Source organism: Ambystoma mexicanum, chromosome 1p (assembly GCF_040938575.1).
Source record: "Ambystoma mexicanum isolate Mex_15411 chromosome 1p, UKY_AmexF1_1, whole genome shotgun sequence".
Taxonomy (NCBI): domain Eukaryota; kingdom Metazoa; phylum Chordata; class Amphibia; order Caudata; family Ambystomatidae; genus Ambystoma; species Ambystoma mexicanum.
This window is the reverse complement of record NC_090921.1, coordinates 353,432,534-353,456,717: the sequence shown is the minus strand read 5'-3', so window position 1 is coordinate 353,456,717 and position 24,184 is coordinate 353,432,534. Positions and strand designations below refer to the sequence as shown.

The 24,184-nt window shown below is 47.9% G+C and overlaps 1 protein-coding gene across 1 annotated transcript in view; it reads right to left on the bottom strand.

Moving 5' to 3' along the window:
• Positions 1–24,184, bottom strand: part of LOC138482856 (sodium/iodide cotransporter-like) — a 570,535-nt gene that overhangs the window by 335,869 nt on the left and 210,482 nt on the right. Inside the window, exon 7 of the mRNA XM_069613845.1 lies at positions 11,367–11,496. Within this exon, the coding sequence (XP_069469946.1) occupies positions 11,367–11,496 (130 nt within the window). The remainder of the gene's footprint in view (positions 1–11,366; positions 11,497–24,184) is intronic.

Here is a 24,184-nt window from a genome sequence, read left to right as displayed (position 1 = left end):
GTTTCCACATGCAAGCGGCAGTGTCAGAAGCCCTCCAACAACTGCTTTCCGATGGTATCATCGAACCGGCAATGGGACCAACGCCAAGGGTATCCCCTCTCATGGTCGTGCCCAAGGAAGGAGGCAAGATCCGGTTGTGTGTGGACATGAGGGTAGCAAACACTGCCATTCAACGGGAGAGGCATCCGGGCCCGTGCATTGAGGACATGATCGTGCAACTAAACAATGCCCGGATGTTCTCCAAGCTCGACCTAATCCAAGGCTACCATCAGCTGGAGCTGCATCCTGACTCCAGGCCCATCACGACATTTGCGACACACGACGGACTCTTCAGATACCGGAGACTGAATTTTGGCATCTCGTCCGCCGCAGAGATTTTCCTGGAAGCCATACGCCAGGTCATCAGACCCATAAGAGGCACTCTGAACTACAGTGATGACATCCTCGTTTTTGGGTCTTCAAAAGAGTCCCACGACAAAGCACTAGACGCCACTTGTGCAGCGCTTCAGGAGGCGGGCCTCACACTCAACATCACCAAATGCCGATTCAGCAAGACAAAACTAAAATTCTTTGGACACATCTCCTCCAGTGAAGGGATGATGCCGGATCCCGACAATGTCGACACAATCACCAACCTAGGCGGACCCTAGCAGGTTGCGGATATCCGCTCCTTCCTCGGCATGGTGGGATACTGTGCGAGGTACATACCCCATTATGCCTCTCTCACTGACCCGTTGAGGAAGCTACTGCAAAAAGACTCAACCTTTGAGTGGATCCCCGCGTGCCGCCAGGCTTTTACCAGCATCAAACATACCCTAACAGAAGCCCACCGCCTTGCGTACTTCAATCCCTCGTGGCACACAGAAGTGGTGGTAGACGCGAGCCCAGTTGGCCTTGGCGCCATTTTAGCCCAAACCAGCGGCGAAGACATCAACCCCAGACACGTGGTTGCTTATGCAAGCAGGACATTGTCTACCCCAGAACTGGCCTATTCCCAGGCAGAGAAGGAGAGTTTGGCAGCGGTCTGGGCATGTGAGCATTTTCACAACTTCCTCATCGGGAAACGGTTCACGTTGATCACTGACCACCAGGCGCTGTTGTTGTTGTTCGGGAACCCGCACACCAAGATGCCCCTGAGGATTGAGTGGTGGGGCATCCGTCTACAGGAATACAACTGTACATCGTACCGGGGGTGACCTCAACCCCGCTGACTATCTGTCGCGACATCCAGTCGGATCTCCATTGACCCGGAAAGGCGATGTCGCCTATGTGCAGTACGTAGCATCCAACTCGTTACCTCCAGCCCTATCCCTTGAGATGGTCGCCACCGCATCAGCTGCTGACCCTACGACAGCCCTCACCATCAGCCTCACGTTGACCAATAAGTGGAAAGACCATCACAGAGCAATGCTGGCACACCCGGGAGTGAGCAGACAGGAGATCGAAAGACTGGCTAGGGTGCACAAGGAACTGGCTGTCAAGGACAACAATATTCTTCTCAGAGGGTGCAGGATTGTCATCCCTGCCATGCTAAGGAGCGAGGTTGTCCGAACGGCCCATGAGGGGCACAGAGGGGCCGAAAACACCAAAAAACAGTTGAGGTGCCATGTCTGGTTCCCTTTCTTAGATGCAGCAGTAGAGGAATGGGTGAAGAACTGTCATGCCTGCCAGTGCACAGCCCCGGCTGAAAACCCACCCCCACTACAGCACACGCAGATACCCGATCGCCCGTGGGAGCGAATAGCCATAGACTTCTATGGGCCCACAGAAGCGGTGACTATCTCATGCTGCTGATAGACGAACATCCAAGATTCCCGATTGTCAAACTGGTTACCACCACAGCATTTCCCCAAGTAGCAGCGGCACTGGAGGAAGTGTTCAGCTAGTGGGGAATCCCCAAAACAGTCAAATCTGACAATGGACCACCGTTCTGTGGCCACGACTTCGGGGCACTGGCGAAGCAATTGGGCTTCACACACATGAAGATAACCCCCCGCCACCCGCAAGTGAACGGAATGGCAGAACGCTTCATGGCGTCAATTAAAAAGACGATACAGAGGGCCAGAGTCGAAGCAGTCAATCCCCACCAGGCACTGTGTCGACTCCTACGAGACTATAGAAACACACCCCATGAAGCCACGAACAAGACACCGGCCGAGCTAATGCTCCGCTACGAAGTGCGAACCCGCATACCACGCAACCCGTCAAGCGATGAACCGCCGGACATTGACATACTCCAAAGGGATGCAGAAGCCAAAGACAGAGCAAGACAAGACACCGACACTCGCCGCCACGCAGTGACAAAAGATTTCCACATAGGAGATGAAGTTCTCGTCCAACAGCCAACACCCAGAAAGACAGATCCGCGGTTTGCCCAGAGTCCCATGAGGGTAACCGCAGTGAAAGGTACAATGGTGACAGCCGAAGATCAAAACAGAGCTGTCACCAGGAACTGTCAGCAATTCAGACACTATCTCAGACGAGAGGGAACGGAGCTACCTCAGAGACTGTGTTCCCCAGAACCGCGAGAGCCGCGAGACGACCTGTGGACCCCTCCGGTAGGAGATCCTGTAGGGACAAGCCATGAAGCAGGAACTCAGAGAATGTTAGGGCCAGGTGCCCAAGACGAGAGACCACGGCGACCCATCAAGAGACCTATGAGGCTTGTTGAAGAATGTTGAGTTGATGTTTGGACATATTGTTCGGGGGTGGTGTTGCCGGGCACCAATGGGTTAACTTGTTTAGCCCCCGCCGTTGGAGAGGCGGAGCTTATAGCGGGGAGTTGGGGAACAAAGGGAGTTCTGGGTAAGGCGCGAGAAGCGCGGGTTACTATTTGTGAAAGTGAAATAAAGACGTGTTGAGAAATCCCCCCGTGTGCGTGTCCTCCTTTCAGGCCTTGTAAAAGGCAACAGTAACTCCTATTATCAAGTTCCAAGACCCAATTCTATATTTGGTGTGCACTATATAACTGGTAATTACTCTATGCTCTATATTAAATTGTTTTAAAAAGTATGTGCATGAGAAACTAAGTGTGTGCACAGCCATCCTTACAGTGACTCCCAATAAATATCTGCATGGAGGAAAGGAAACATTATCTCCAGCTGACATTTGGACCCCCTGATCTTCCAAACATTTTGTCCTCACATCCAAACTTTAACATTGTCTGCATCAGTGCATATTGTTCAGTGTTGCAAAGGTTTCAATGTTGGGGTGAGTGTTGTGAAAAAAATGAATGAGCACTGAGCCCAGTGTGCTTTATGTACTTAGTGATTCAAGGATGAAACCGTTTTATCACAGAACCATTTGTCGAACATAAAGATCTGTGGCCATTCATATTTTCCCACAATGCTCTTCGATTCTATGCAAAGCAGCTAAGAACCGCCACTGGTGTTATTTGTCCCCTGTTCCTTTCCCATTTCCTCAAGCCTGGGAAAACAGAAATCCTTGTCTGAGGCAACACATCGCTCCTCCCCCAACCTATCCCCTGTCCGCAATCCCTAAGCTACCCGCAGGCAACCTCCACCTCGGTTAAAAACCTCATATGCACACTGGACACAGATGTATCCCTCTCTCAACAAGTGAAGTCTGTTTCCAGAACCTGTTTCTTCCACCTACGCATCCTAAGGTGTGTCTTCCCTTACCTCACCAAGCCTCACAATTTTTCCGCCATCATCTCCATCATCCTCTCCCGCTTACACTAGCGTTTCAGGTAAGGAAACTGCAAAGAATCCAAAATGCTGCAGCCCATCTGCTCATTAACCTAGCTCCCAGAGGACACATCAGCCCTACACTGAGAGTCCTCCATTGGCTCCCTATTGGCTGATGCACTACCTTTAAAGCCATGTGCATCACCCACCGGACCATCCACAATACGGGGCCAGAGTTCCTTCAAGACAAAGTCACCCACTACCACCCCTCAAGGACTCTCAGTTCTGACACAACATCTCTCCTAGTAGTCCCACAGTACAACTCCTCCAGACTCAGAGGACCCTCTTTCTCCATCCAAGCACCGACAATCTGGAACTTCCGACCCCTGCCCATTCGCAATATTAACTATCACCTGCCATTCAGAAAGGCCCTCAAAACCTGGCTTTTCCCTCCCCCATTCTACACTCGCGATAGGCGCACATAAACGCGGACCCAAACACTAGAGCACTCCCATGTGCAAATATCCCACAGATTCTGTCAGCGTTTGCAGCGGCACACCGAGACAAACTCTCTACCATACACAAGACTCATACCCACCAATATCCCACGGATGCCGGCAGCGTTCACAGCAGCACACTGTGACAAATTAATCTTTCCCAAACACAACAACACCCCTCCACACTGACACCCCGCGGATGCCGGCAGCGTTCACAGAGGCACACCATATCACAACATTGCTGACCCTCAATCCTGGCCCGCCATCACTCTGGGCACTTTCCCACTGCTCAGACTTTGTTCCAGGGAGACCGCAAATAGCGACACCAGCCAATCACACTGGACCAAGAAGAAGAAGAAGAAAGAAGCCGAACTGCAGCCAAGGTGATGGTACAAATACCTTACACAATGTCTGTGGACACAGGCTACAGGCACGGCCACCCATCCATGTATCCTAGAATGCAGCAACGGCTATGCTATTCCGGTCTAGCAGCACACATAGCTGTCCACACTGAATCCCCTGAGTACCTCAACACCTCTGCTATTAGTATACACAGCGGCAGCCAACAAAAAAAAGTGGTTTAGCTGGGCACACATTGAATCTTCAGCACTAGAACCCTATCCCAAAACACCAACAGCACCCACCCACGTGCCTAACCTCTGGGCTGCTTACTGGAGCCTCGCCAAACCACCTAAGTCCTAACCCGGCAGAAATGCACACAAGCATATTTAATTTAAACTCGTAGAACCTCCTGCTCATGGACTGTGGTCACCAAAGGCATTCCAACCACAAAGCGCTCTTAGGCCATACAAATGGGGAAAGGGCGCTATGTAAATGTCGGATACAATACAATAATAATAATGACCTTCTATAAGAAATTCAGTTATGTGGTTGATTTATGCTTTGGTAGATTGATTTGGTCAGACATTGTCCTTTGTTTTAATACTTAGACTTACAGCCCTTCCTTTTCTTTCATCTTTCAGTCTTTACATTTGCTAATAAACGTGCTTTTGAAATAAACATATGCATTATATATGTATTTATTGTATATGTTGCCTAACCTTCAGTTTAAAATGTAGAGTTATTATTTAACTTGTTCCATGACTTTTCTAATTGTGTACGATGCCGGGACCCAAGCATAGGTATGCCCATAGCTGTGCCAACCTGCTGCGGAAGCATGCCACTGCCACTGATTCATTCTACTCATTCAGTGGTGGGTAACCTGCGGCCCGCCAGCTGTTTAGGCCTATAACGCCCATCAGCTCTATCCACTATATTCGATGTGCAGTATCCATGCGAGTCGCAGGCCAAACCAGCTGGTTGCCCACCTCTGCCCTAACCCATCATGGCCCCTTGAGAACTTGGATTAAGATAGAACATGCAGGTGGCTTGTGGGTCCAGGTGAGTTGTGAGAACTTAAAGATGAGAGTGTGGGGCGAGTAGCTAACCAGTGCCATCAGGATGCTGTCTACTTTGCTGGCTGAGCTCCCTTGGGGGATGGGCACAGGGGGATGCAGCTCAAGGCAAAAGAGGTCTCTGCATCCCAGCACCCAGGCGAATAGATTGAGTATTTGACGTGGGAGCTGGCGAATGGAGGGTGGGGGGGGGGATGCTGAGCCTTTTGTGCAAGTGAAGCTTGCACTGCTTCATGTGCGGGACCTGGTCTTTCTGAGGAAAGCTTCCACTGCTTCTGCCTCAAATATTCAGACCAATCTGAATTTCCTTCCCTTAGAATAGATCTGTTCTAAGGGAGGGATATTAGAACTAATGCTGCATTTTCTGTATGATGTTCCTATTCTATGGGATGGATGATTGCACTACTAGTACTTGTACTAGACCTGTGTGAAGCTTGATCTGCTACTGCATGTGCTGCAACTACTCTGTGGGCGGGAATCCCTCCTGCAGTGCTGCAGCTCATGCTGCACCTGTTGACTGTGAAAAGTCTGATTTAATTAGTGAGGGAATCTTGCACTGCTGTTCCTTGTTCTCTTGCATTGCCGACAGGGGTGGACTGGGGAGGGTGGCAAGGTGGAAATTGCCCCCCATGCTGGCTAGGCTCTTATCCACTGGAACAGAGCTGCAAAATGTTTTTAAAAAAAATGGAAAGTGACAAAATCCTTCAGAATTTAGCCTGTCTCCAAGGAAACAAGTTCTGCCAGGCCTGCTCAGCCCCTGTGTAGATTGAGGCACTTGTCCTGATTTCAGCATTGTAGATGTGTCTGGGTGGCTCCCACACCTGGGCCGCTGCAGTGAGTTAGTGTGATATGGCATTTTTATCATGCCTGAACACAAGTGTTTCTAGGTGCCACAAGACATGGGAGGGAAAACAGAGGGAATACAAGACAAATAATCCTACTAGGCCTTGTGTCATTCAGATTGTGCAAGTGCGACATCGCAAAGGGGAAGGGAGAGGAGGAAGTGCAAGGGAGAGGGAAAGGGGATGTCCAAACAGGGCAGCTTGACTCTCAGTAAGTGCAGTCAGGTCAGCGCGGCTCGAGGTAAGTGCTAGGAGGCAGGGGGCTGTAGGGTTTACAATTTACAGCCCCTGAGTGCATGGTAGGCAAGAAGAAAGTGCAAGGAAGACTGATCTAGGAGGAGCCTGGTACCTAGTGAGACTCTGAGGGTACAAGACAACCAGTCAGTGCAACAGACAGGTAAATTAGCAGGGAAGCGGAAGAGAGAAGGCAGAGGCGAAAAGGAAGGTCTTGAGCTGCTTCTGGAACTTCAGCTGATTCGGCTCAAGTCTGAGACGGGCAGGGTTGCCTTTCCAGAAGGAGTAACCTGCACAGGAGAGAGGTCTAACTCCCACTCTCTGTCTTGAGAAGAGACTCAGAGAGTTGGAGGTAGCCCCGGCCCCAGAAGGCCTTGTCGACAATGCAGAGGGTCTTGAACTTGATCCTTGCAGCCACCGGGAGCCAGTGGAGAGATTTATGGGAGAAGAGTCATGTTCTGATTTCCCATTGGCAATGCACACATTTAAATGACAGATTCTTTGACTCTAGATGGTAATGTTGTCACCACTGAGCACCATACTCCATTGGTCTGTTACAATCCATAGCAGCTTATTTCTCCTACTTGCCAAGGAAGTAAATGTCCTTTTCATTTTAGAGTTTGCTCTCGGTTTCATTCTGTAAGAACGCTTACCCTATGTTCTGGGTCATTTCTTGCTCACTAGTGAGTTCATTACCAAAAGAGTGCAATAGCAACACTGAATAGAACCCCTGGTTGTTACTATATGGTGGTTATAGAACGTGCTTGTCATTGGGGCAAATTTTCCCATATCCAAGATCCTGCAAAAAATGTCTTCCGATCTCGGATCTGCGAAATCAATTTGCACCCTTTAATGTATTTCATCAGTTTTTTGGTGAAGCTGGGATTGGAAATCAGGTCGTCAGGATCAGAGTTGAGCGACATACCCACTACACTACTGGAACATCTTGAAAATCTAGTGAAAACACTTGTGAATGTGCCTGGTAAAATTGTACTCTGCTGAACATATATAGTGAAGTACAACTTGATGTGCACCTTTAATAGAGAATGCTCCTCGTTTTATGGGTTATTTTCCAGTTGTTCACAATTTCCTAATCGATGAAATGGAAATGTTCAATTCGGTCTGAGAAAAATCTCCTGAGTCTGCCATCTCCCCCTAATTTACAACCCCCCATTGCACTCCAACACCATGCACCCTCAAAATCACCCCTCCTCCCGCTGGTGGGATCCTGCAGTTACTGATCTTCATTTCCAGCACTGGTAATAGAAACAGATATTGGTGTGGTTATGGCACTTACTTTTGGGCAGTTGGAAAAAGGCACACAGAAAGATGTAACATTCATGTATTTGTAGACTACAAACTGCAGATTTTTTGATCAAATACTGCTGGAGAACCTCTTCCGGTGGTATTTGTAAAAATCAGTCCTATTTAAAGTACCACCAGCAGAGGTGATATCTCTCCTCTTCTCTCTCTCTCTCGCTCATATATAGTAGGTCGCTCATTCTCCCTCTCCCTCACCATATGCTAGGGCAATTCACCTTGCAGTTCCCTCCGTTTCCACGAATTGAAATATACAGCCAACTTTCCAAGAAAGTGCAGTTTCAGAGCATAGTAAAACTCAAGCACCCTCAGCGCTTTCTGCTCTGCATTGTCCCAAGAGCAGACCCTATAGCCACAATTACCAGCAAGACCCACACCATGGCTTCTTGTCAAGTCTAGAAGAAGCTGACTGTCAAATCACTGTGTTCTACTGTATATATATGAGCCAGGGCAACAGAATGGTAGAGAGAAGTAATGGGCTTGGTATGATGGTCAATTAAAGGGGGTGATTGGGAAGGAATTGGTGACTGAGCAATGAGGGCAAGGGAAGAGGGTGCGTGCAAGGTAAGGGAACAGGATTGAATTAAAGGTTAAAAGATGGAAGAACAGGGGAACAGGTCTGAAAATTAATTATAAGGAACAGGGGGCGATGACAATGTGGAGCAAGGGAAGCACACTGAAGGGTGATGGGTGTGTAGAATAGGGTAACTGAGGCAGCGGTGCACATCTGAAAAAGTCAGCAGGCTGATTGTTGCCAAGAGCTGCCCCTGAACTGCATGCGACTGCAGCCGATCGTGGGACTTGCTCAAACCCTTTCTTTTTTTCGGACAAAGTGACATATACTTGCTTTATGACGTTATGTTTCAATTAAGACATCTCTTATATTTTTCAGGTTCCATTATCATGTAATTTGGTGCTTTTAAAGTAAACACAATTGTACATATTAAGATTATAATTACAATTGTGTGTACTCTTACATGTATTTGCATCAGGAAGCAGACGATTACCAGGCCTCCTTTTGCAGATACATTGGCTCTTTAAAAGCTAGATTTAACAGTGTAATCATTTATTCCTTGAAGAAAGTGTTTTGTTGTTTATAATACTTAAGATAGAATAGGAGAAGACAAAGTCTGCCCTGCTTTCTAAATTGAAAACTGGAAACTGGAAGACCAGGCCCAAATCTCCATCTTTCACACTTCATACATCATGTGATCCTGAGCAATTCATTTTTGATCACTTTTCCTTATATTTTCTTAAATATCTATTGAGAAATTCTCACTCATGCGGGTTCATATTCTGTAGTGTTATTCTATAAATAATTATAATTTTAGCCATTTATAGAATGTATACTGATGCGGGGGAGGCACAGGATGCCAAGTGAGGGTTTTATGATGTGGTCGTTGAAGAGGGTGCCAGTTATGGGTTTTGAGTTGTGGGCTGGTGAGGCAGTAAACCAGGTATGGGTCTTTTGCTCCGCCAGCTCATATTTGGCAGTGAAAGTGAAGCCAGACTTGTCCAGCAATGACTCAGCTCTACCAATGAATTCTCTATCTTCGTCACCTCTTTAGATTGCTCCAAAACAAAAAGAAAGGATTGTATGGGACGAGAGGCAATGCAGCCTGCTGTCAAATGGCAAACTGGGCCATGATGAAACCTGAGCTCAAATTCCAGCTTTTCCATTTCATTAATTCTATTATTCTGTGAAATCATTTTACTATGTTTGGTATGTGGAAGTGTCCTGGGGTCTGTGCTCTAAAGAGCCACAAACTTAAAAGGAAAGTAATGTCAATAATGTCTACTATATATGCTTGAGAAAGTGTGGGAGGGGAGAACTTTGTATTAAGTTCACTTGTTCTGGAAGTTGGGGCTGCTGCACTATGTGCTAGAAAAATACATTTGCCCCCCAGGCTAAATGTTGCCCAGTTCTCCACTGATTGCTGATGCCTGTAATTAACATGTTCTGTGGCCAGGAAGCTTGCACCACTTTTCCTTGTGCTGTGCCTGTTGAAGGAGTGATGCATCTACTGCTCTACATTTGTAGTATCTGTTGTGTGGATGGGAACCTTGCAGTTTTGCTTCCCGTACTTTTCACGTTGTGTAGAGAAGGCTTGCACTTTTACTGCATGTACTGCAGTTGTCATGTGGGATAGACGCCTTCTCTGCTGCTACTGGTGATAAGCCTGCATTGCTGCTGCCGTACCTGTTCTTTGGGAGAGGAGTTTGCCATGCTGTTGCTTTTGCTTGACCTCTTGAGTGATGGAAGCTTCTGCTTTCGCCATGTCCTGTGATTGAGGAAAGCATGTACTGCTGATGCCAGTGCATGTCTTGTTCAGCGAGTGTGAGTAAATCCTGAGTTGTTACTATCTGTGCTGGCTTAACATGTAGACATGCTGCATGTCCCACAGTAGTTGTGTGATGGAAACATGCACATCTGATGTACGCGCTGGACCTGTACTTTAAATGAGGGCAGCATTTACAGTTTGTCTGCTTTGCATTTGTTTAGAGAGTGTTTAGAGAGTGTGAAGTCTCCACTTCTACTTTCTGTGCTGTGCTTGGCCTAGCAGCATGGAAATTGGCACATCCATTGTATGGGACACATTGGTGTGTGCTTAACTGGGTCATGCACTACATGGCCATGAAAGGCTGGACGGGGACACGTGAAACCATTTCTAGCATATTAATCTGTTTTTGGGCAAACAAGGCCACTTGTGCATGTGAGGCTCTGGAGGTGCATGCAGAGTGAAATCAAACCTTTATGCACACAGGAAGAGGAAAGGTCATATAAACCTGTTTTGGCATAAGTCAATAGTGTATTGCAATGTGAGGAACTGCTTGAGTATATGATGGTTAAATCTTGGATAAGCCTCCAAAGGTGTTTTTGGCAAGCATATGATTGTGGTGCATGGTAGATGAGGCCGGACGTCATCATATGAAGGCCTTTCGGGCATAAGATGCAGGTATATGGGCATGCAGGGTTAAACCTGGCCATTTGATTGTGTTTCTGGCATGTCTATGCTTGCCAGGTAAAGCCGGACATGGGTGTCTAAAGGTATCCCTGGCATGTCCAGTGGTGGTACATAGAAATGTGAGTCCTCAGTGAGAGGTCTTGTTACACATGTCAAGCTGGTGCTTATAGACAATCAGAATAAGCATTTTGTGACAACCCAGAAACCCTGCTTAAACTACCTTCTTACCCCCTGGATGTATTTAGGCTGGCACCGGTATCAGGTCTGCCCATGCATTTTGGAAGGCCCTAGAATCACATTCATGCTGTGGTGCGTTTTGGAGTATACGCCCCTGTCTGGTGTTACTGTAGTCTGTAGGGTACTTTCCCTTCTCTGCTCATTTCATCCAAGTGCTCTCATAACCTGGATGATGCCCAAAGGAGGGAGGCTTCCTGTTGTACTTTACCTGGTCTGCTGCAGAGACGTACCCAGCCAGCAGCGGGTCACACTTGCTGTAAAGCGCAAACATCACAATGCCACAGGCGACGCAGCTGCCAATGATGCAGTACAGGGCCGATTGGTTGATCAAGATGGCGCTGCAAAAACAAGAAACAAAGACATAAATAGCATCTCAGAACCAAAGGACGCACTTCAAAGTTCAATGTGAGAGGTGGGCAGTGCAGGTCGGAGGCCATGACCCAGCTGCTGTAGCCTGGTGTACTTCAGCAACATCTCCTACAGCAAAGAAAGGTTTTAGGTAGCAATGAACGGTGCTCCAAAAATGATATTTACTGCCTGACAGGCAAAATAAGGCAGATCTAGGTAGCCAGGATCAGAGCAGACGCCGTCTCTAGGAATCCACTTTAATAGTGGCTGCCATTTTTTTCATGGTGGTTGTGACTTCTGATTTCTACTTTGCGCGCATGCTCACTCAGCAGAGATAAAAGCAGTTTTACTGCAGATTATGTTATAAACCTTGTATACAGTGCCAATCAGCAATGTAGGGGTCTTGAAAATGGCGTATTGTGGGTAATCAGGCCCTAGTTTGAGGAGGAAGCAGAAAGGAAAACAGGTTGAAATATGGGGTAGCAGAGAAGCAGCAAAAGCGTAGGGACACACAGAGCTTAACAAATTGGGAAGACGCAATGGGATTGTGGTAGCAGGAATATGATTATTATATACCTGGCATTTACAGCAGGTGTCTAAAAGACACTATCGGACAATGCTAGTCTTCACACTACAAGTGCACCTCCAGCACATCACCGGACCATCACACAACCATTCTTCCACTAATTCAGTACTTCTTCCACTGTACCAGAAACCCCCATCCCTTGAAAATTCTGGTAATCACAAGTTTTTGTATGTGACATAGCAAAGGATAGGTTGTGTAAAAAAGTAAATGTGTGGAACCACAATGAGAGAAATGGAATAGGAAAGAAGGAAGTAGAAACCACCCTAAAGGACACATAGGTGCATGACCTCTCCATGCAGAAGATGTATAGTAGAGAAAGGCATGGGAACCGGGGAATTGTTAGACACATGGGAACGGGTACTGGTTGCCAAATTCGAGCACGGGTCACCCATGACCATCAGAGTGAGCACTGAAGTGTTCACCTTAATCTCAAGTAGGTGACAAAGCCTTCAGTTTAAAGCCAACGAGATGACTTTTCCTAACTTAAGTTCAATTCTTTTTACATGTATGTTTGATTGACATTGTGTAGAAAAGTATAAACACAAGTCCCTAGCCTCCCAATCATTCCCTCCACCAACCCTGGCTTCAAATATGGTGACCATGGGACAGCGTCCTTCTACCCTTACGACAGACATTCGTTTCTAGCTAAGTTACAATCTTGGAAAACATAATATATTGTTCCCTCACTTGATGTATACTACTTATTGTTTACAGCCCAGCATACATCATTAAAGAAATAAACCAGATCAAATGCCTGTCTGAAACAAAAGCTATTTTTCGTATGTGAATCCACATTTGAAAGCTGCTAGACGTAACCATTCAGCTGTAAATAGGTAATCTTAAAAGTATTTCACTGACATTTTTGTCTAACTTCAGCGTATTACTGTGTACTCGCACCCGGGTGTCATCACTCCACCAATCAGGTGGCTGGAAGCGCAGGTGTAAATCTGCCAATGTCCCGCCCGCATTGCACAGCCAGCCAGGAGGCGCCAGTTAGTGGGGTGACTCTGCATCTTGGCTCCTCTGGAAGCAACCCATCTTGTCCAACCCCCTTACGTCACCCCATCCCATACCCACATCACCCCCAACCTCTCCCTCACCACACTTACCTGTTAGGCCTTCTGGCTTGGCAGCTCCTTCCCGGTGGGCTGCCAACATAGAAATAGAAAAAATACTCATTCCCTTTTCAATTTGTATGGTGGCAGCCATCTTGTTTTTGTTTTGTTTAAAGGCGATTGGGCTTGCGCAGTATGCGTGGAGTCCATCTCCAGTATTCATGATAAAAACGAGTTACACCCTGGGGTGTGAATAGTATTACCCCCTTGTCGGGGGACTTATATGGGGTGGTAATGGTCCTGAGCCCTCGCCAACGCACTTGCTTCCCTCAGGCCTGCCTAGGCTCGGGCTGGCATGCCGTTAGCAGCCCAATAATCCCCCAGATGTGTGGGAGATTGCTACATAAAGCCAAACATTGCTGTTCGTCTAGCTTTAAACTCTGATAGTCTGCATTTCAGTGGGAAACGGATCTCTGCATTTTTCGCATTGGGATGTTCTTAAGTATGTGACAACACATTTTATTAAATATATTTGGGAATTGTTCTTGAATTTGCTCATTTGATCACACAGTGCTATACATGCATGAGAAGACGCACTCTACTGATTGACCACTGAAAACAGGGATAGGACGCTCAGCCAATCAGGAGGCTGGAAATGTAGGCATGAACTGCCAAATTTCTGCCTGCATTCCACAGCCACCCAAGACCCTTCCCGGTTGTTACTATTATTTTGTGAGGAGCTTCAGCACTTCAATGCCACCACCAGCCCCACCCCGTCCGCCCCTAACGTCACCCCGAAGCAGCCGAGTCTTTTCTCACTTTTTTATTTATTACTTGTTTTTTTTAACCAATTTGCATTTGTGGTCGTTCCAATAGTGTTAATGTTCCTTAGAACATGGTATTTACGAAGCATCTAGAAAGCAAAAGGTTGCAAACTCTTAAATTCTTTCTTTAACTACAAACTCTTCAAAGCTGTCTCCAGGTTGCCTGAGTGAACTTCACTCTGAAGTGCCTCTGCTCTTTTATGTAATGCTCAAAAAGCTGGTTGGATATTTGTAAAACAATTTAACAATGAAATGTGAAATGAAATCCATTAATGTTCAATTATCTTTGTGGTAAGACCATGGAATCACATGGTTTTTAACAGTTAGTGCGTCTGAAAACAACCTAACTTTCATGCAAATTATTCAGAGCTCTGCAGACTGAGTAACTCAGAGAGCTTCAGATGCATGCTAGACATAAGGGTCACCCTACAGCTTGACAGGCTCCATGTGTTTTGGTTGGGGATTTCGGGGGCTGAGGGGCTTTAAGTGGCGATGTGAGAATCTTTTCTCATTGTCCGGATATTTTTCGTATTTTATGCTTCTTACATTTTAGGCTGTTTGGGTGGGTCGCTGGGTTTTTCTGTGTGTTGGGTACAGAGTTCCTGTTGCTAGTAAGCTGATTGGCCTGTGCTGTCATTTCACTTCTGTGCACCTGCTGCCTGAAGTTATAATGCACAATCGGGCTCACTGCCAGTTCTTATCGTGCTAGATGAGAGGAGGGGGTACCAGACTAAAAACAGGAAACACACTATGCTTTGAGAAAGCTATAAAGTTGTGAAACGAAACCGAGCGTTAGTGCTCGTAGTTGCTCGGTTCGAGCACTGTGACTGACTTGACATACTTTTTTTTTGGGGTGTCCTGCTAATCTTTTCCCTGCGCTATGGTCTTTTCCGTAACGAAAAACAATTATGCATCTTACTTTTTGGGAAGTTGGAGCGGGGCTGTAAGCTCTTTCATGTTTTGGGCACCCACTACTCAGAGTCTGGCTTCCTGTGCTTTCAGTTTCGTGTGCAATCTTCCCCAAATGAGTGCAGACACAGGGACTCACTGCTACTGCTTTCCCTGCATTCTAGGGCTGTGGTGTCACTGACCTGACAACAAGACATCTTACGTCGGACAGTCCAAGTCTGACAATCAAGCGTCTGTGGAAAGTGAATGCCATAAAAAAGAAGTCAAGTCTAAAAGAAAGAAATCATTATTTTGCCTGAAAATATGCTGCTCCCCTTCAATTTGCTGCTCTAGGCCACGTCATACTGGCCTAATTGTAAAAACGTCATTACTCCCAACCCCTTTTTCACCCCAGTTGCCTGTTTAACTTCCCGGCTCTGCCACGTCTTCCCGTCCGAACAACATTGTCATGTTGATGTTGCCTTGGGAACGGGGGGCGGGAGTTGGAAAGGGAACTGATGTAGGGAGGGGAAGTGATGCGTGAGGGGGCGGGGGAAAGGGCAGTCGTGTTGGAAGTTTAAATAAAGCAGACGTGTTTATGCAGACCTCCGTGTCTGTGATTATTGCACTGCGCCACGCGCGTCCCAGAGACAACCTCAACCACAACAATGGCGACGAGGAGGGCGTCTCGGGAAGCGTGGCCGCTCTCATGAGAGTGCCTCACGGCCCGCGCATCCAGCCGCACGGAACACGAGCGCAGGAGCGGAGCGCCCGAGGACGCGGGCCTGTTCAGCTGTTGGCCCATATCGAAAGCAACCCACGCTGCAGCGGTGATTGCTGAAGAAGGGAGGGGCCACTGCGAACATAAAAGGAAGCACGGAGCGGAGAGGCTCCCTTCCCACACGTGTTGGAAGACATCAAGGCTGCTACAGCACCTGTCCACGGCGGTGATGAAGCAAATCACACGGCACGTGCACTGCACAGGGGGAGGAGGCTCCCAGAGGACACGTGTCTACGCTCACGGAATGAAGTGCCCAGAGCACAGTAAGTGCTGCAGACATTCCCCAAAGGTATACTGACCTTACTGTTGGTGCTCGTGCCACTCCAGGCGGCCATCTAACCCCCACAACAGGCGGAGCTGGCCTGCGAAGGAGGGAGAGGGGAGCAGAGGACTTCCACCCAAGGTCAACCACAACTGATGGTGCTCGTGCCATAGCGGCGGTCATCTGTGAGAGTGAGTGAGCGGCAAGCAGCCAGGAGAAGCCAGAAAGCAGAAAGTGATCTCCTCACATTGTGCAAATGTCAGACCAGGATGACGGACAAGGGGCACAAGCTCAGGGAAATGGGCTCCAGCTCCAGCCATACAAGCACCAGACCCTGTGCCTTATCACCTGCCAGACACTTTGCTGCCCAGATGCCAGGTGCATTCGATGTGACCCACACCAGCAACATGGGTCCCAGATGGACCAAGTGGATCGGAGACTTTGATCTGTACATGGGAGCCACAGGGCCGATCGCTGACGCCAGGCAAATCTGCCTACTAAAACTGGCAGTTGAGTCCGCCATACATGATATCATAGACAAAATGCCCCCCAGACTCAATAGACCCGATACAAGGCTCAAAGACACGCTGGCCGAGTACTTCGCTCCACACACCAATGTGGATTATGAAAGACACTTCCACAGCACCAAACAAGCGGAAGGGGAAACAATGGACGCCTATGTAATGCGACTGTGCACCAAGCTAAAACACTGTGACTTTGCCAACTACTCGAACACTGAGGCGCTGAGATCACAAATCATATCGAGATGCGAATCACAGGCATTCCATAGCAAACTACTTCAAAAGTCTTGCACGCTGGAAGAGATACTAGCGCTAGCAAGGGTCAAGAGGACCATTGACTCCCAGGTAGAGAGCTTTGGAAACACAAATCCAGGAGAAAATGTGCATAGACTCCAACTAGAAAGGAAAGCCAAAGAGCTCTTCTGATACAAATGCGGGTTTGAATACCCACAGAACGGAACATGTCTCGTGGTAGGACAATGCTGTGCCTCCTGTGGAGAAGAAGGGCACTTCAAAGCAGTATGCAGACTGTTCAGGGAACGGGGAAGAGACCGACCCAGAGATAATCCATCCCGATCCAAAGCACGGAGCATGGGACCATCAAACACCATCCCAGCCCCAAGCACCCAGAGCATCCCTAGCCAGCCTAATCCAGACCCTCGAGACAGGGACTCAGGGGAGGACCGGCAGAAGCGAGAAAGAAAAGAGAGAAGATTTGTCATGCGCGCAAGACCTGACTGCAGATCGAGACGCCACGTGTGATATCTGGTGGAGCAATCCCCCACTGAATCTGACCCCAGCTCGTCAGGGAGTGACCAGAGGAAAACGCCCTACGTGTACGCCCTAGGAAACCCCACGGCAACGGCCCACAGCCCAACACTCATCATCAAACTGAATGAGAGACCGACGGCATTTCTCCTAGAAACGGGGGCCACGGTAAACGTGGTAAGTGGAAACGTATATGCCGACTTACCTAAGAAGCCCAAGCTACATCCAGCCACCGTCGACATATACTCCTACCGGTTCAAGACACCCCTAAAGTGGCTGGGACAATTCAGTGGTCTCTGTCGCTACAAAGGACACGAAATGAAAATACCGATAAATGTTCTGGCCACAGAGACAGACAGCGGCTGTGTCCTAAGCTTCAAGGCGTCCACCGACATGGGGCTGATCCACATCTTATATAACATAATGGTCTATAAATAGATCGACCCGGTCGAAATGGTCAACAACCAATATCCTTGGATATTCAAAGGAAACTAAAAAACAGACAAGTCAAGCTCCACGTGGACGACTACATATGCCCAGTGGCCCAACCATACTGTGGAATTCCAGTCAACATCCAGAAGAAAGTTGAGGATGAGCTCCACAAACATCTGGAACAGGACATCATCGAACATGCCACGGGCCCCACCACTTGGGTGTCCCCAATAGTTCTGGTTCTTAAAAAGGGGTCAGAGGCCATAAGACTGTGTGGACATGCAGCGCCCAAATCAAGCCATCAGGCGGGAGAGACATCCAGCGCCCCGCATCACGGATATGATCCACTTACTAGATGGAGCCAAGGTCTTTTCCAAAATCGACCAACAGAAAGGATACCACCAGTTGGTATTGAGCCCTGAAAGTAGGAACGTCACAAGGTTCGTCACCGACATTGGCCTCTTTAGGTACAAAAGACTGAGCTTTGGGGTGTCCTCGGCTGCAGAAATCTTCCAGGCCAAGGTACATAACGTCATCAAACACATCCCGAACTGTCTCAACTACAGTGACGACATACTTGTATTTGGCACTGATGTAAACAAGCATGATGAAACCCTAATGAAAGTCTGCAAGGCCCTCAAGGATGCAAACTTCACCTTGAACCGGGACAAGTGTGAATTTTGCAAAAGCACACTAAAATTCTTTGGACATGTTTTCCCGGAATCAGGAATGACTCCAGACCCCGAGAAGGTAGCAGCGCAAGTGAAACCTCAGCCCCTGCCAACGTGTTGGAACTTCGGTCCTTCTTGGGCCTGCCCAGCTATTGCAATCAATACATCCAGGACTTTGCGTCCGTCAGCGAGCCACTGAGACGCCTAACACACCAAGACGTGTCCTTCAAATGGACCGATGATTGCCAGAAGGCGTTCGAAATCATAAGAGAAAGGGTCGCGAAAGCAGAAAACATGGCATACTACGACCCCAGTAGGAAGACCGAAACTAACAGTGGATGCTAGCCCTGTAGGTCTGGGAGCCATTCTTGCACAAGTAGATCCGAAGGATCCATCTCATAAACACATTGTGGCCTATGCCAGCAGCGGTCTGTCCACCAACGAGCAGGCACACTCTCAAGCAGAGAAAGAGGGTCTCGCCGTTGTGTGGGCGTGCAAGCACTTTCATTTATTCCTGTACGGGAAGCCATTCCAAGTCATCACGGACCACCAGGCCCTGCTATTCCTGTACATAAACCCCCAGGCCAAGATGCCACCTCGGATCGCCCAGTGGGGCCTGAGACTACAAGACTATCCATTTGAAATCATACACAGGCCAGGAAAAGGGGAAAACCCTGCAAATTTTCTGTCCAGGAGACCCCGGGAGGGGTGTGCACCGGAACCCTTAGTGGCCGACAGATACCTCAGGTATCTCATTCACCAAACCACCCCAGAGGGAGTAAATACAGAGATACTTGCGAGAGAGACTGAAGTGACCTAGCTTGTCGCATCATATGCGAGGGACTCGAGTCTGGACTGTGGCAAAGGGCAAAGGAAAGAGGGGAAAGCCGCAGGGGACGAGGTAAGAGAGGACGCGGAACGCCTGATACAGGTGAAAGATGAGCTAGCATTATCTGAGGATCATCAGCTGCTGAAAGACTGAAAACTTGTAATACCAGCAGCCATGAGAGCAAAAGTCATTGAACTGGCTCATGAGAACCATCGGGGCATGGTATCCACCAAGGGTATGCTCCGCCAGAAAGTGTGGTTTCCCCACATGGACACCATGGTGGAGGCAGCACTGAAAGCATGTCCCACGTGCTGTCTCATCACCCCAAACCGTCACCCAGAACCGCTGGTCATGTCCGAGCTTCCACAGGGAATATGGGACGCGGTAGCAGCTGATTTCTTCAGATCCATTGAGGGAGGGAGATATGTCTTAGCCGTGATGGACGAATACTCCCGGTATCCCGACGTTCAGCTAATATCCTCGACGGCAGCTCACCATGTCATCCCCGCTCTGGACCACATCTTCTCAGCCTATGGAGTGCCGAAGGTACTCAAGACAGACAATGGACCCCCATTTTGCGGGCATCAGTTTGCTGAATATTTGGGGTTTCACCATCGGAAGATTACCCCCCTCTGGCCCCAAGCCAACGGGATGATTGATCGCTTCATGGCGAATCTAAAGAGAGCCCTACAGATTGCTAAATTGATGGGACAGTCATACGAACAAGTACTAAATCAACTCATGAGAGATTACCGGGGCACACCCCATAGCACCACCGAGAAGACCCTGGCTGAACTAATGTTTGGATGAAATACTCAAACGCGAATTCCCCAAGCTGGTGTATGTAGCCCACCTCCTGCTCTAGATCAGGAGGTGAGGGAGCGGGACGAGGTCGCGAAGGCCCGCATGAAAGAGTATGCAGACACTCGCAGGCGGGCGCAGGCGCCACAGATAGAGGTAGGGGATGTCGTGGCCGTCAGGGAGCCCATGACACACAAACACACCTCACCGTTTCGAAGTGAACCCCTACTCGTCACCCATTAGAAGGGTTCCATCATCACCGGCCAAAGGTCGGAGGGGTCAGTCACATGAAACTCCTCCCACTTCAAGGAACTGCCACCTACGGGGACCTGGCACCTGAGCGGGAGGGTGCAAGCTCACTTACACTACGAATCGGATGACCCATATCAAGGGGATCAGTGGGATTCTAAAGAGTCAGATCAGGATGTGGTGAAAGAGAATGATGGAAATGGACAGTCCCCAGCAAGTTGTCATGCACACCCGCAGAGAGTCCGGAACAGACCTTGCCGGTGGATCGAAGAAATGGACTAACGGGTCCACCAGACCGCCACGCGTTGTGAAGAGTCTGGTAACTGTTTAAAATGGGGGGGATGTCATGTTGATGTCGCCTTGGGAACGGGGGGCGGGAGTTGGAAAGGGAACTGTTGTAGGGAGGGGAAGTGATGTGGGAGGGGGCGGGGTAAAGGGCAGTCGTGTTGGAAGTTTAAATAAAGCAGGCGTGTTTATGCAGACCTCCGTGTCCGTGATTATTGCACTGCACCACGCACGTCCCAGAGCCAACCTCAACCACAACAAACATAGAAATAGAAAAGGGAGTCTGTCCCTTTTCTATGTGCTATGGAAGTGGCCTTCTTGTTTTTTTTTTTACGGGAGTTTGGGCTTGCGCAATACTCATGGTATCCATCTCCCTTAGAAAAGAAAATAGCGAATAGCTAACACCCACTTGTCTGAGGGTGTATTATGTCCGGTAACAGCCCTGGGACCTCATTGAGGACCATCCTTGTTTCTGCCCTCCTTTCTTCCCTACCCTATTTCTATCATTTAAAAGTGAAGTGCTGGTCTGAAGGAAATAGAAGGTCTGTATGCAGCTGTTCCTGAACTCACCCAAAACCAATCCCTCTCTTCCCCTTACTCTTCCAAGAGCACTAGAGGACCTAATATGGATACTCTATACTCCAGAATGGCACAGAAAGTCATCTGCATTACTCACAAGGCCTACTGGAACATAGGCCCTAACTAGGTGAATAAATACTTCATCCATTAGCACCAAGGGGACTGGCAGCATCCAATCAGAAGGCTTGGAATGCAGGAGTGAAACTCTGGAAAAAGCCTGAATCCCATTCCTCCCTCAGGTGCCATTCTCCTGAGCAGACATTTTTTGGGTTTGCCATCCAGAGTCTCTTTTCGGCTCTCACCAAGCAGTCCCTCACACCTAAAAACTCCCGCTGCCTCTCCCCAATGCATCCTATTCCCCCACCTACCTGCCTGCCTTTCCTCCCACTCTGGCTCCACATTCCTGTCAATAGCCACCCACTATGTAATTAGGATGTGCCTTTTCCAAACAATGGGTGGAAATCTTAGTTTGTATTTTTTTTAAGGATATTGGTCACATGTAATAAGCAGAGCACATTTACTTTAAACAAAACACTTTTAAGATCCCAGATGACCTCCCAGGGCGCTAATAGCATTAAGTGCTTGTTGGGTGGGCTTCGGCAGTAACCAGCTAAAGCACTCGCTTCTGTGGGGTATAGAAAGGCTAAATGTCTCCTAAGCAATTACCACCTAAAGCAAACAGGAAAGCTAGAACTGATGCCAAATCACTCTCTACCCATGAAGCCAAACTCTGGCACTCTGCCTATCTATATAGAACAGAAGGGTACCTGTATACACCAAGGTCCTCCAGGTAAACAATGTAGAGTTGCTCAAAATGTTCTCCCAATAGGATGGGAAGCCCACGTAGGACTTATCCTCTTACTGCAAACACACAGCCGAGTACTGAATGTACCGCTAGCTTCTGTACCTGCGACTGACGGCACTCCTGATGCACACGACTAGGGTTCAAATGCAACAGTGTTGCATCGGGATTGCCGTCAGTCACAGGTACAGAAGCCAGCGGTACATTCAGTACTCGGCTGTGTGTTTGTAGTAAGAGGATAAGTCCTACTTGGGCTTCCCATCCTATTGAGAGAACCGTTTGAGCAACTCTACACTGGATACCCAACGGCCATGTGAGGCAGCAACAGCTATCCCGGTTTGTAATTTCCAAACCGTTGGGCTGGAGGAGAGTACATCTGCAGAGGTTGAGCCCTGCCATGGTGCAGTGCTGTCTTTGACAGTATTATAAAAGCTTCTAGATACTTGGCTCTGGGAGCATTGTGAATTGAATCCCTAAGTTTGCGTCACCCCCATAATTGCATATTGGAGAGTGAATATTGGAAGGCATCTTCCATCAGATTGTGTTGTGTCTCTGAGGGAAGAATTACACCTCAGGTCTGTCCTGAAGTAGGTCGGAACTACATCGGGCATCCTTTGTATGCCTTTTCTGACTGACCAAAACATATGTAGACGCTGTCAATAAGTAGTTTACTAATGTACTTTGGTACACACTGGTATGAAACATGCATGTATTCGAAAATCAAAGTATTGAATGTTAAAAAACAGGGAAAAGGAGCTCTATATAAAAGGTTGTCTTTTTTTCTTTGTATTAAATATTGTCATTCATTGTGTGTGTGTGTGGATGTGGGTATGAAAGATGGAATGAATCAGATGTCTGAAGTGTGATGTATCATTTATATGGTGGTTCTTTAAGATTTGTATATTTTTGATACTATGGGCCTCATTACACGGTAGGCGGTAGCCATGGCGCTATTAGCGCCATGGCTACCCCCTTACCGCATTCCGGGTCCGTGTTCCCGGAATAGGGACTTACCGGGTCATTCCGACCTTGAAGGACCCGGTAAGTCCCCATTCCGGGAACCATTCCCCATTCCCATTGAGCCCCAGAGGGCTCAATGGGAATGGGGATGGAGCTAAAAACGGTACCGCAATTTGTGGTACCGTTATTAGCTCTGAAGTCCCTCAACGGGTCCCTTCCATAACGCCTGGAAAAACCAGGCGTTAGGGACGGGACCTGATAAAGGACCTCGTAGTAGGGCGGTAAGGGATTACCGGCACCAGTGCCCTTACCAGTGCCGGTAATCCCTTACCGCCTACCGTGTAATGAGGCCCTATGTGAAATAAATTGTTTATATATTGATATTAGTTGTTTTGTAGTCCAACCTCATTGCTTGGGTTCATTTTTTTGCTATTACACTCTGCCTATGACCATGAAGGATCGAAGAGAACCATTGAAATTCAAAAGATTCCTAATGCCGATGACCATGAAATATTGAAGAGAACCAGTGAAAATCAAAAGATTCCCAAAGGAAAGTTTTTCCATGTGCAGCCTAGATCCACTGATCCCGATTTAATCTCTTGCTTCACACTGCTGGGCGTTGGTGCTGCATCCTGAACTTCGCAACTCTTGCACAGTGCACAGCAAGAATGTCCTGACTGTTCTTGCTGTGATCTCCGGCTCTTCTTACCCACCTGCGATTGCTTCAGCCTCTACTCTTTTCTTCATCTCCTTTATTCTATCCTTACTTTAGCCTTTTTTCCTGCTGCTGCACCCTGAAAGAGGTAATTTTGCATGCATTTTTGGCGCATTATAAATCACCAGTAAAATAGAAATAAAAGGCAGCGTACTGTTAGTACCTCTCCAGAAGCAATGGCGTTCCCTCACATTTATCTTGATGTGGTGCACTCAATTTTGCGACATTGGTGAAATGAAATAGGGTTTACAGATTTCAAATCCGACAAAGTTACTTCCTCAGCATGGTAAATGACATATTTTCACATAATTTGCTTCAACTAGGGCTTATCACCAGTTTTTAGTTTTGAATAGTTTTGAATATTAAATTGTGCCTTAACACCACCTACAATCCAAAACTATTGCATTGAAATAGTGATAGGAGGGAGAGGGGATGTGAGGAGGGACCACACCCGTGGGTGTTGTTTGGTTATCGACACACACCCTGACCATACTTAGCCATGTTAATCCCTATGGTCATTGCCACCTACCACCTACACCTCCCTAACCAAAACACACTTGCATGGAATGTCTTTAAGCTATGTCTTTCCTGCAGTAACAACACGCTTTGTGATATATAGGGCTTGCCAATGTTTGTTCTAAGCATTTGTGTGACAGTTTAATAATAGTAT